At 36.9% G+C, this 12414-nt stretch overlaps 1 protein-coding gene across 1 annotated transcript; it reads left to right on the top strand.

The window, feature by feature from the left end:
• The first annotated feature begins 265 nt into the window (after positions 1-265).
• LOC136268323 (inositol hexakisphosphate and diphosphoinositol-pentakisphosphate kinase 2-like) lies at positions 266-11749 on the top strand. Its single transcript, XM_066063624.1, has 22 exons — positions 266-595; positions 967-1205; positions 1262-1347; positions 1421-1581; positions 1672-1824; positions 1960-2192; positions 2858-2965; positions 3018-3104; positions 3157-3232; positions 4517-4632; positions 5089-5159; positions 5205-5440; positions 5491-5603; positions 5664-5721; positions 5771-5903; positions 6129-6190; positions 6293-6378; positions 6441-6650; positions 8450-8564; positions 8614-9166; positions 9956-11025; positions 11086-11749. The coding sequence occupies exons 1-21, from the start codon at positions 440-442 to the stop codon at positions 10060-10062; spliced, it is 3159 nt and encodes a 1052-aa protein (XP_065919696.1). The 5' UTR covers positions 266-439; the 3' UTR covers positions 10063-11025; positions 11086-11749.
• Positions 11750-12414: the final 665 nt, after the last annotated feature.

Here is a 12414-nt window from a genome sequence, read left to right as displayed (position 1 = left end):
TTATTTAATATGTCAATCCATGCAGTTGAGTACTGTTCTGTATAGCTATATGCCATTAATATAAAGACAATAAGCAACAGCAATGCATAAGCTATATGCACTCTCCACAGGCACAGTCCATACAAGTTTGGACCCTCGAAAGCTAGTAATTAGATATATAATTAACCAGCACAAAAATTCCTACGGCGCATAAAGACCCGTTTAGGATCTATGAGATTGTTCTGCGGTTTATACTCACGTGATGTCACAAATGTACCATAGAAATTAAAACTTCAGTACTGAGTACTGAGTTCATAGCTGAGTTATGCGCTGATTATTGATAATGGCTCAGATAGTGGTCCATCGTGTCTCTACTGAGTAGCACTAGTGACAGCCTAGTAACAGAATTATACGCTAGACTGGTCTACTTGTTATACTCGAGTTGTAATTTTTGGCCGCCATGGAAGACAGCGGTAATTCGCGTAAGGCGAAACAAGTTATGTGGCAAAGCGAAGACAAAGCCACTGCTCTTACAGCAACGGACTCTCTTCAGGACGATCATACCGTGTTGGACAGAAAAGTTGTCATACTGGGAGTATGCGCAATGCACAAAAAAGTGAGCTGTGAGTATAGACTAGCTACATAGTTCAAGCTTGAGTCCTGTTTTATTTTTTTTATATTTGGTTGCGTCTGTTTGGTTAGTATTTTTCAATTTTACGAAAACTGGGCATTTCGGGGGTGTGCGTGCTAGTTATATGCATATGATAATGACGGTAAATGACCGATGTTCGGCGAGCCGATGTTCAACCGCATTTGTTCGAATACCTATGGTCGTAAAGATACTCGTCAATGCTTTTTACACCAGCTTTTCTTGGAAGAACAGTGCGGCAATATCATAAGATGTAACGTAATAAAGGGGGGGTTGATTTGTTGCTGACACTTGCTGCATAATAGCTAACCACAAAACACTCATACCATATTTTACAGACTAATTCTGCTGCAATGAAGATGATGTTAAGTCGGTTATCCCAGCATCCTTGTCTTGAAACTGTTGTGTTTGAAGAAGAAACTATTTTACATCAACCAATTGAGGAATGGCCTATCTGTAATTGTCTGCTTGCTTTCTTTTCTCTTGGATTTCCTCTGGACAAAGCTATTGCATACTGGCATCTGAGAAAACCCATGCTTATTAATGATTTGGAGTCTCAATATGATCTGCTTGACAGGTTAGTTTTAACTTTTGTCATTATTTAGATTGTTGAGTATTATTTTTGCTGTACAGAATTGTTGTACATGAAACTCTAGTGAGAGCTGGTGTACCTACACCAAGGTATGCTGTTCTAAATAGATATGAAAGTAGACCACAAGGTATGGCTGAGTGATTTACAAGTTACTACATCACATATCCCAGTTAGTTTTATATGCACATTGATTTTCATAGATAGTAACACATTTTGGAAAGAAGATGAAGATACTTTACAAGTTGCTGATAAAATGTTTCACAAGCCGTTTGTAGAAAAGCCAGTGTCAGCTGAAGATCACAATGTTCGTATCTACTTCCCAACTGCTCTAGGTGGTGGCAGTCAGCAACTATTTAGAAAGGTAGATGTGTGGGTATAATAAGAGGCTGACTTGTGGTTTAACATTGTTGCCAATTGTGGTAACTACATTTCTTTTGTTCTGCTGTTACAGGTTAAAGATCGGTCTAGTAGGTATTCAAGAGAGAGTACCATCAGAAAAACTGGTTCTTATATTTATGAAGACTTTCTTGCCACTGATGGTACTGATGTGAAGGTGTATACTGTGGGTCCTGACTATGCTCATGCTGAAGCTAGAAAGTCACCAGTAAGTGTTGATAAAATGTGTTCACCACCTTAATGGTGGTCTACAGTGTATAGTGGGTATTTATTACTGCTAAATTTTTTTCCTCACATTCCATTGTGCTTCATCTATGTGGTGATGCAATTATCCATTTTCTAGGGATTGGATGGTAAAGTTGAACGTAACAGTTCTGGCAAGGAGGTTAGGTATCCTGTAGTGCTTAATGCTACAGAGAAGTTGATAGCTCGTAAAGTCTCTGAAACATTCAAACAGACAGTGTGTGGTTTTGACCTACTCAGAACTAATGGAAAGTCATATGTTTGTGATGTTAATGGATTCAGTCTTGTTACAAACTCACGTAAATACAATGAAGACTGTGCTCAAATACTTTTGTAAGTTATCATGTGTTACTTGATATCCTTGTTGTGGTCAGGTAGTGAATGTTTTAATGCTTCATAGTCCACTGTAGTAAAGTGCTTGAAAACATCTATGTAGTGATTATTGTAGTACGTATATGCTATATTACTACTGATGTACTGACATACAAGCGTGTCATTATCACTTTTAAAAATTATTAGTATAGTAATCACATGTTTTGATCATTTTTTCTTTAATAATTGTAAAGGCATTATCTGTTACCTGTCACATTATGCCATGTACACATTTTAACATTCTAGTCTGCTGCCTCTTTCTAATCCTATATGGTAACAATCATATGTGACCTGCTGAGCAACAACTGGTCTCATTTCACTATTTTGCTATAAAAATGTATTGAAATAAACTGGGTAAAAATACACATGCTACATAAAAAATTTACATATGTTTTATGTGCATTGAAACAAAGCTTGAAAACCTATACATCATTGCTATAAACAGCAACAGTTTATTCAAGATGATGGTACTGCTCTAGCCATCAACCCACTTAGACTTGCACACATGTAAACAACACCGTTTTGATTAATGCTGGAGAAATTATGAATGGTTGTCGTTTGCCAAAATCATGAAAAATTTTCCTCCATGAAATAAACCTGTTGTGCAGTATTTTGTGTGGATATAGGGAGATGATATTCTCTAAACTGGCACCAGAGTTGTTCCCCAGTATATTACCATCAGTAGAGTATTTGGCTGAGGATGTTCCTGTACCAATACCAACATCAGATTCTGGGTAAGTAACAGTGTAATAAGGAGATAGTGTCGATCAGTTTAATGTCACTCAGACTGGAGCTACGTTGTGTGATGGCTATCATTCGTCATGGAGACCGTACTCCCAAACAAAAGATGAAAATGGTGGTCACCCATGAGAGGTTAGTGGTCATATAACAATTAAGAGCAATACAAATTGTTAACATTTTTCAGGTTCTTTCAATTTGTTGAAAAACATGATTTATCAAAGAAAAGAGAAATTATACTGAAGGCTCCAAGCCATTTGCAAGTATGAAATTCACAGTATTTCTAGTATAAAAATTATCCCTTCAATCTTTATTTATTCCATGTCCCACAGTCCAAATGTTTATGTGTCTGTGCTATGAAATTTATGTTATAATGTAGACTACAATTGAGAACAAAGAAAAGGACAGCTTTTTGTTGATAGCACCATCTCTAGACCAAACCTTATTGAGCTAATTAAAACAGTGCTTGTTGATTTGACTACACACATACTCCCCACATTTCCAAGTATTAAGAAACCTCCATTACAGATGTTTATAACCTAAAAGACAAGTCAAAAAAAAAAATATTTTTTTTGATAATTATCTGGAAGGATTCACGAATGGACTTTATCCACAATGACGTCACAAGCACAAGATGGCCGTGTTATTTGGGGTACTAATGTACAGGCTCCTATGGAGAAATTGTTTTGATCAATCATATTTCACTCGTGAAGAAGGATACTGACCAGTAGCCAACAGGTATGGGTATAACGTAACAAAAACCATTGCAAACAAGCGTTCTCTTGAAAATTTTCCGCCATGCGATACAAATCGTTTATTGTGTTGTCCTGTACCCATACCTGTTCCTTAGAGCTCGATATCTCCTTCCCTGGCTGAAATACGATCGATCAAAGCAATTTCTCCATAGGTGCCTGTACATTAATAGCTACCCCAAATAACGCGGCCATCTTGTGCTCGTGATAACATCGTGGATAAAGTTCATTTTCAGTGTTGATCACATACAGTAGATCATTGTTTTGTGAGACATTGATAATGCACCTGACTTTGGTAGAATTGCATCTAACTCTTACTCCTTTGTAGCTTGAACCTGACCACTTTGTGCTGTTTGGCCGGAATCTGAATACCTGTGGATTGAGCTGTGACTATTTGACCTTTTTTAGCCCTTCTATAGGTAGTCTAGCTATTTGCTATCATTTCAGGCTAGGATACTTTACTAAATGATTTTCTCTTGTAGAAAATTTTTAAAATTATTTTTCTCACGTAGAAAAATTTTTCTCATGTAGCTCCCAAGAGCTACGTGTGAATTGTGTCCACCTTCCAGCAACCTAGTGCCTAGCTATGTTGCAAGCTAGCTATAAAGTAGAAAACAAATGCCAGAACTTTGTTTATACTTTCAACTTGATTATCACTTCTAAGATTTAATATTGGTGCTTGTCAATTTTATAATTTTTGAAAATTTAACCTTTCGAAAACTTCCCTCTATACAATAAGTTCCCCAATGTTTTTGTAGGGAAATATGATGGTAACAGTGGTCTGTTATCTCGTAGGAAGTACTGGACATTGCTAGTGACTTGTTAAAGGAAATAGAGACTAATCCATCAGGCTTTGGAGACACCACAGAACTTGTGAGAAAGTTGAAGCAGACAAAAGCAGTGTTAGAAATGTAAGCTAGTAATGCAACTATCAATGTATTGCCCCACTACTCCCCCTCAGGCATATTTGGGGCTATGGTGGGGATTTGACATAGCCAAATGTCTAATGTTCCATATTAGCATGTCAAATCCCCACCATGCAACACAGGGATTTGATGTTGTATAGATTGTAACTATGGGCAATTCATGATGGGGCAACAGTTCTATGTCAATCCCCCCCCCTATAAAGCCCCCCCCTACACCCAAGGGGGGTTGGTAGGACAATATATTAATAAGTACATAATTTGTTTGCACATTGAATAATTATTTATCTGGTATGTTTGCTTGCATTCTGCTGAAAAGTTTCATGCTTCAGCTTCAGTGGTCAAGTTGGAATTCTTGGAAAATGTAGTGAAGCTTAGGAAGCATCATTGTAATACGAATCTTTGCTTCCTAAGTTGTTGTACATATTTCATCTTTTTGTATAGGTATGATTTTACTGGTATCAATCGTAAAGTTCAGTTTAAATACATCAGGCCATATAATGGCCATAGCAAAGGTAAAATAACGTAACCTTATTATATTTATGATTATGGTGTTGTAGCTGGTAAGGCATTACTGATGATCCTCAAGTGGGGTGGTGAGGTCACTCCAGCTGGTGAGAAACAAGCTGAAGAATTTGGTACAGCATTTCGTTGTATTTATCCTGATGGAGCTGGGGAATATGGCTCCCTACCTGGGTCAGGATTTCTACGTCTTCACAGCACCTACCGACATGACTTAAAAGTGTATGCATCTGATGAAGGAAGAGTGCAAATAACTGCAGCTGCTTTTGTTAAGGTACTATAGTGTTATATCTGTTATGATAATACATTTACGTGTTCTAACAGGGATTACTAGACCTTGATGGTAGTTTGGTACCCTTATTGTCTCACCTTGTAAAGACACAGAACACATGTACTTTATTGGATAATGCTCCTGCTGCTAAAGACCTTTTAGCCAAGTAAGTACTTGTAGGTTTAAAATTTTTTTTTTAATGATCTACGCTATTGTTTTTTTACAGAGTAAAGAAAAGACTACATGGGTATATGCATACTCCAGGAAACTACAATAAGAAAAAGGTACAATTCCTATGTGATGTCTTAGCTACATGATGGATTGATACTGTAGGTGGCTCCTACAAATGCTGAGTCTTTGTTAAAGGCAATTGATGCTACTGTAGATCCTGTTAAAGCTTGTGACAAATTATATGAGTGTATACAAGGACTGACATCTCAGTTGGTAGGACTACTAGGACAAGATGGTAAATATGTAGTTTTCATACTGTATATGTTGAAAAATATGCACAACACATCACCTACATTGTACAGTATATTGTATGTGGGATCCCTGACAGCCAGTAAAATAATTATGCAGGTGTCCAGCTTTTGAATGGTAAACTGTGTATGTATTAAAATAACCAAGCCGTTAATAGTTGTGTGGTTGCTTGTAGCATAACAAAGTATTTTATATTGGATATTTGTAATAGTGCTACTGTATAACTCTGAGAGTATACAGCTCCTGACTAAAAGATGGCAAAAGCTTGAGAAGGTGATTAATCATTGATTTTTAATAGTGCAGTGAAATTCTATTATTAATTTATATAATTTCGTGTTTCATGTATTATCAGTATATTTTGTGAATTACTTGAAGGATTTCAAGCAAGACGATGGTAAATATGATATCAGTAAAATTCCAGACATTTATGACTGTATCAAATATGACATGCTACACAACAGGTATACTAACTAGACTAGTAGGTCATGTACAATCCTAACATTTTCTACTATCCCATATATAGTCATCTTGGTCTCAAGGTAGCGTATGACTTGTACATACAGTCAATGCACCTAGCAGATCTGGTGATGCCCCAGGAGTATGGCATCACTAGTGAAGAGAAAACAGAGGTTGCCTTTACCATTTGTTGTCCTCTATTGAGTAAGATTCAGACGGATATTTGTAACACTCTATCTGATAGTGGTAGTGATGTGATGAACAGACTAGATCCAAAGTATGTTGTTTATATAATATCAAATTTCAAGTGAACCATTTGGGATTTGTTGTGTAAATCAGTTATTGTATTGGTAATGTGTAGCTTATTGGTGGCTATTTTGTTACAGTGATGTGTATATTATGTGTTTTGTATATAAAGTCATCTGTATTAAAACTGAAACAAATATTTGATAAAAGAAATTATATTCAGTTTTATGTCTTAACCCATGTGCCTATTTGTCACATTTTCCAATGGTACATATTACAAACTGAAAATAGGAGGACTGATATGGATACATATAACTATAGTATACAATTAAAATAATTTCTATAAAACTAGATTAACCCCAAGATTTAAAAGTACATTAATCAGCTGTGAATGCTAACTAATGTTATATACTTGGTGATAATCCAACTCCTTTTCTATTATCACTTACTGTGCATACATATAAGAATGTCATGGTCGCCATGTTATCGAGACTAGACTAGCTTGTATACTTCTAAGTGGTACAGATCACTTCCTATTTCTTCACTGATTGAAAGCTGTCAAAGTAGTTTTCTCTACAAATCACAATTGTATAACTTACTATGATTAATATTTGTACTCAAATATAGTGAACTCTTGATATAACAATCTACAGTACATCTGTTTAGACTTTTAAATACTAGTGGGTGGAAGGGTTAAAGGCGTTCGGTGATAACTACCATACATCTAGACAGAGTGGCTCTGTTACTGAGCAATATTAGTTCATAACATCATATCAACTGCGAATGGCTAAATAGCCAAATATGGAAATTTTAATATAAAAACAGCACATACACCTGCTAAATCTTACAACAAAATAGTCAACCCTTATACAGTTGCACTACTATAGCAATGGATTATAGAAATGTCAAACCCTGTGTCTATTTTCAGTCACCCCCACTATCAGTCCCAGTGGTGTATGGTAAAGAATCAACTTCTTTCAATAGCTCTATCGTTCTATATTGGCACCACTTTTTAGCCTTTGCACATCAAATACACAATCATACACTTATACTAAGTGTGTGAGTACTAGCTCAAAGTATGAAATAATTATTCACATGTTTTGCCAATTTATGAGTGTGTAGTACTTGTTTATCAATCAGTGCAACAGTCACAGAGAGGGAACTGTTAAGAGTTCATTATATTAGGAAGTTAATGCTGTAACTGCCTAATATTATGAATTCTTACTGTTTACATTTGAACACATGTGATGGTGTAAGATGTTCACCAGTTTATTGGCAAAAAAAAACAACCATTTCGTAAACATTGCCTTTTGGTCATTAGACAGAGTATGAAAAATGATGAGAAAATGTAGTAATATTAAATCAGAAGACATAGGAATAGATGATGCAATAATGGGTATTGAATTTCATTTTTATACAGGAGGGTTATTATTATTATTATTAGTACTTTACAGTGACCAGCACTGAAGGTCTGACAGCAACATGTGCTGCAGCCTTTGGATTATCTAACCTAACAAGAACTGGAGACTTTAAATGATTATTTAACCTAGCTAACAATAAGGTGAAACAGAAAAGGGCCAAAGAAAGGAAAAAAATCCCTCCTACCCCAGGATTCGAACTGCAGGCCACCCAATGTCTAGTCAGGCGTCACACTCAGTCTCCTCCAGGAGGGATGGATTTTCTTCCTTTACACCTAAGTATTTATTATTATTAGTACTTTACAGTGACCAGCACTGAAGGTCTGACAGCAACATGTGCTGCAGCTTAGTGTTGTACGTCTTCACTATTGATAGGCTGTTACTGTATGCTATGAGGTCTCACTATTACCAGGTTATCATCTGGGGTTACCTCTCCTATGAGACATGTAAGGACACGACTTTACTTCACTACTGAGTCACACGTTCACTCCATGTTCAACTTATTGCGTTATAGTGGACTATGTCAGGTAAGAGTCTCTCATCCTATACAATACACCCCTGTATGTGTACATATAGCCAAGCCATCCAGAGTGGAAAGAAGCATTAAGGACTTTAGGAGCTACACCAGAGTTGAATTACATGGCTCAGATTGTGTTTATGTTGTTTGAAGACAAACAAGAACCAGAGGACAGTGAAGAACGTTACAAGGTTGAGATACACTTTACTCCTGGAGCAAAGGGAAGAGAAGAAATTATAGCCAGTGAAGAAAGCGTCGATTCTGCTGAGAATGCAAAAGCAGATATTTCAAAAACTTTGCTTTACACTTCATTAAAGAGACTAGTACCTGAAAATAAGCAAAGCAATCCTATACCTTCTACTTTGTCATCAATGAGACTGTGTTCTAAGACTTCTTGTGTTCAGCCCCCCTGTGATTTGGTTGAACACATTCCTCAGAGACGTAGCAAGTCAAAATCACTTCCATCAATATTTTATGTTCCACCTTCCACAAATGACACTAATGATCAGGACAGTGTGATCAGTACTCATCCTGTTGATATTACTGCACAGCCAATACCTGAACTTGCTCCACTTAAGCTTAATGACAGTCCAGTTAGCAAGGAACCTCATTGTAAGCATATTTGTGACCCAGTCTGACAAAACCGGGCTTATCGCCTATTTAAAAGTATCGAGAAATGCCGGTTTTAAGTATTTAGTGTCCTGTAGCTCGCCAATGGTTGAAGGTATGTGTACCAAATTTTCACACGTTTTACACCAATTCTTTACCTTCCAGGGCATCCACTGTGCAAGTAGCCAACAACTAAGTTTCCCGCCATTTTAGATAGTTTTAAAACTGAGGTTGACTGTATCAGGCGAGCTGCACATTGGGTGGAAGGCGGGCAAGATGGTGTTCAAAAATTGAATAGGAAGGCCAAGGGATGAATTAGGCCAAGTTTTGAGCCAATGAGGTCTCAAAACTGGCTAAAATGAAAGGAAACTCACAGCAGAGGTACTTATTCAACACCACAGAGCTGTACAGTCACACACAGTCATTCCCAGGCTGACCAGAGCTCCATTAAGGCCCCACACCACATGTACGGATCGCCACTGGGCTTGGGAAAAGCAGCCAGCAAAACCAGACCACTCAAGTCTAACTGATTTTAAATGTGAATTTAGATAGTTTTATTCATGTAGCTGTGTGTCCTGGGTGAAAAATCGAATCTGCTGACATGGGCGATAAGACCGGTTTTCTCAGACTGGGTCACATTTGTAAAAATCTCTGCACACACGCACGCACGCACACACACACACACATACACACGAGCGTATGACACAAAGCATATGTGCAGTGTATGTATGCATACACACTGCACACACTCATTATGCACACAGACTTATTGGGTTTATTGTCTCTTTACAGTAATAAATGGACCATCAATATCAGTTAAACCTCTACAGAGATTATTCACACTACCATTGAGTCAACTAATGTCATTCCTTCAGATGGCTATTGACAATCATCTTTGAATGAATTACCTTCTGTAATCTCTTAGTAAATCCTAAAGTTAATTTGTAAATATTTTTATACAATACCATGCCTCAATACTATGATTTTTTTTTTATAACTGTCAAGTATTTTTTACAGGAAATTAAGAATCACTTGTAACATTGAATATCTAGAATTGAGTTAGATAATGTCTATAGTGCAGAGGTATGTTTTCTGTAGTTCTGGAATTGAAATTTGGTTTGCAGCAGAGACACCATACTATCAAAGTGGCAACACGGTACAAAAGAAGACAATAACAGTGCAGTATAGTAAACAGGAAAATTGCATGTAAATAAACTGTAATGACAAGAAGGAAAGTCATTTAAGATCAAGATGCTCTAATAGAAAAGTCAATTGTACGTCCTTTTTTGACTGTTCTATTAGAGTAGTTGTGAATGTTCAGCTAGATCTTTCTTTAGTTTTTGATTTTTAGTCAAAGAATTTGTATATTCACATTGGATGTATATTTCACTATTGTGTCATCCATGGTATATCATGAATATTTTAACCATTTTCATGCTCAAAATCTGTCAGCAGCTGGCCCCAGACCCCTGCATCTATGACTATCTAGAAACCGTCCATCCCTGACTACGACCCTGTAGCAATATGGTGTTTAAATTCATTACTAGATATTTTAAAAACTCAGAACAGAATGTTACAACATAGTTTCAGAGCCATTTTCAAGCACTTTTCAATTTGGAATCTCTACCAATAAAAGCACAATCAATATTGGATTGTATGTTGAAATTACAGTTCTGTAGCTCGTCAAAACTTTAGTAGTTGTAGAGATTTCACTCTCATTCATGGCAAACCCTGTGCCAACTAAACAATACATTCACTATTATCATGAGTGATTTGCACAAAATCATTATTATTATTAAATCACCTTGTTTTCCATTAGTTTTTGGTGTTACTTGCAACTATGATCTTACTGGCAAGAGGAGGTTAGTCTTCATAATTGTTGTCAAAAAAAGGCATTTGGTTTATACTTTGTGGTTCCTTAGTTCATTAGTGATGGAAGAGACTGTACAGATTCCTTTAGCTCTACTGATTCAACAGTAATGAAGATATTATTCCTTTGATATGGCTGGTAACAGTTTTAATGGGGCAGTAGATGTTTAGTAACACTAAATATTTATAGTGTTTTGTGAGATCACATAGAGCTAGTGCATATAGCAATATCACCTTGGGGGTTACTATCATAAAAGTGAACTATCATTATTCCTGAGGAGCATCTGATATCTTTGTGTCATTTAAGATGCATCAAGCCAATATTCATAGACAAGCTGGACTCACAGATTAGTTTTGACACTACCCATTGGGGTCACGTGGTGGTCCTCCACTGCAGCAGAGGATTTAAGAACTTGTGGCCATAGTGATGGAGTGCATCTCTTCTGGTGGGCTTTCAGCACTCTTCATCCATCAATTACAATGATGGTGGCACTTCTTTGATTATGAGCTTACAATAAACAGAAGCAGTAATCATGAGCAAACTAGTGAACAGTCCATATCTGTATAGTGTTATATAATTATGAGAAATGAATTTTTATCATATATACCACAGCTTGCACATATGCATGATATTTTTAAAAGTTCTCACTACAGTAGCATATTGTAAATATGATTGTTGAATAGTATGATGTCACACTAGTTGAGGATTAGAGATATGCCATATTCTGACTAAGTGAAAATTTAATATTTTTGTTTGGCAGTTGAGTAAGTCTCATAGGCAGAAAACACTGCTGAGGAAGTAATAGCAGACACTAGGCTTGGTTCTGGATCAGGGGATCCCAACGTCACTGCTACTTAATCACCACTGGCACTGCTCACAGTCAGGTCACTGGCAGCTACCATCATAATGATAGTGGCCATGATGGTGCTTGTTACTATTGCAGTTAAGAAGAGTCTCCACAAGAAACATTATGGGTTTGTGGCCAGCCTAATGGTTAGTGACATTGTTGTATAGCTCTAATCCTTCTGTTAGTCCATATTGTGATTCCCAAGTCTCCATTGTCCCACTGCTGGCTTCGTCAGAATAGTCATTTATCACTGACACATTTGTGTACAACTGAACCAGCAACTCACGCATCTCTGTACCAGACTGTTCTCCTCAATAGGTTGTTGCCTTTCTGCATTACACTTAGCCTTATCACATAACTTTGGACAGAGTACAGTAAGGTGTTTGTAGGTATTTCTGTTATCACATGATCTACAGATTGAAGATACAATTCTTGCCACTGCTTCCCTTCCCATGCTCTATCATACCCTCAGCCATTGCTGATCCCAAATCAGATGTGCGTGTGTGCGTGTGCATACAAATTTGTATGAATTGC

The sequence above is a fragment of the Dysidea avara genome, chromosome 10, assembly GCF_963678975.1.
Source record: "Dysidea avara chromosome 10, odDysAvar1.4, whole genome shotgun sequence".
NCBI lineage: Eukaryota > Metazoa > Porifera > Demospongiae > Dictyoceratida > Dysideidae > Dysidea > Dysidea avara.
The sequence above is the reverse complement of the archived record's forward strand: the minus strand, read 5'-3'. Positions and strand labels throughout refer to the sequence as shown.

What these genes read in the sequence shown, in the direction of transcription:
- LOC136268323 (XM_066063624.1), top strand. Translation starts at nt 440, where the DNA reads ATGGAAGACAGCGGTAATTCGCGTAAGGCGAAACAAGTTATGTGGCAA. An exon ending in ATATAATGGCCATAGCAAAG is followed by an intron (nt 5,160 to 5,204) that starts GTAAAATAACGT and finishes ATGGTGTTGTAG; the next exon opens with CTGGTAAGGCATTACTGATG. An exon ending in ATGAACAGACTAGATCCAAA is followed by an intron (nt 6,651 to 8,449) that starts GTATGTTGTTTA and finishes CACTATTACCAG; the next exon opens with GTTATCATCTGGGGTTACCT.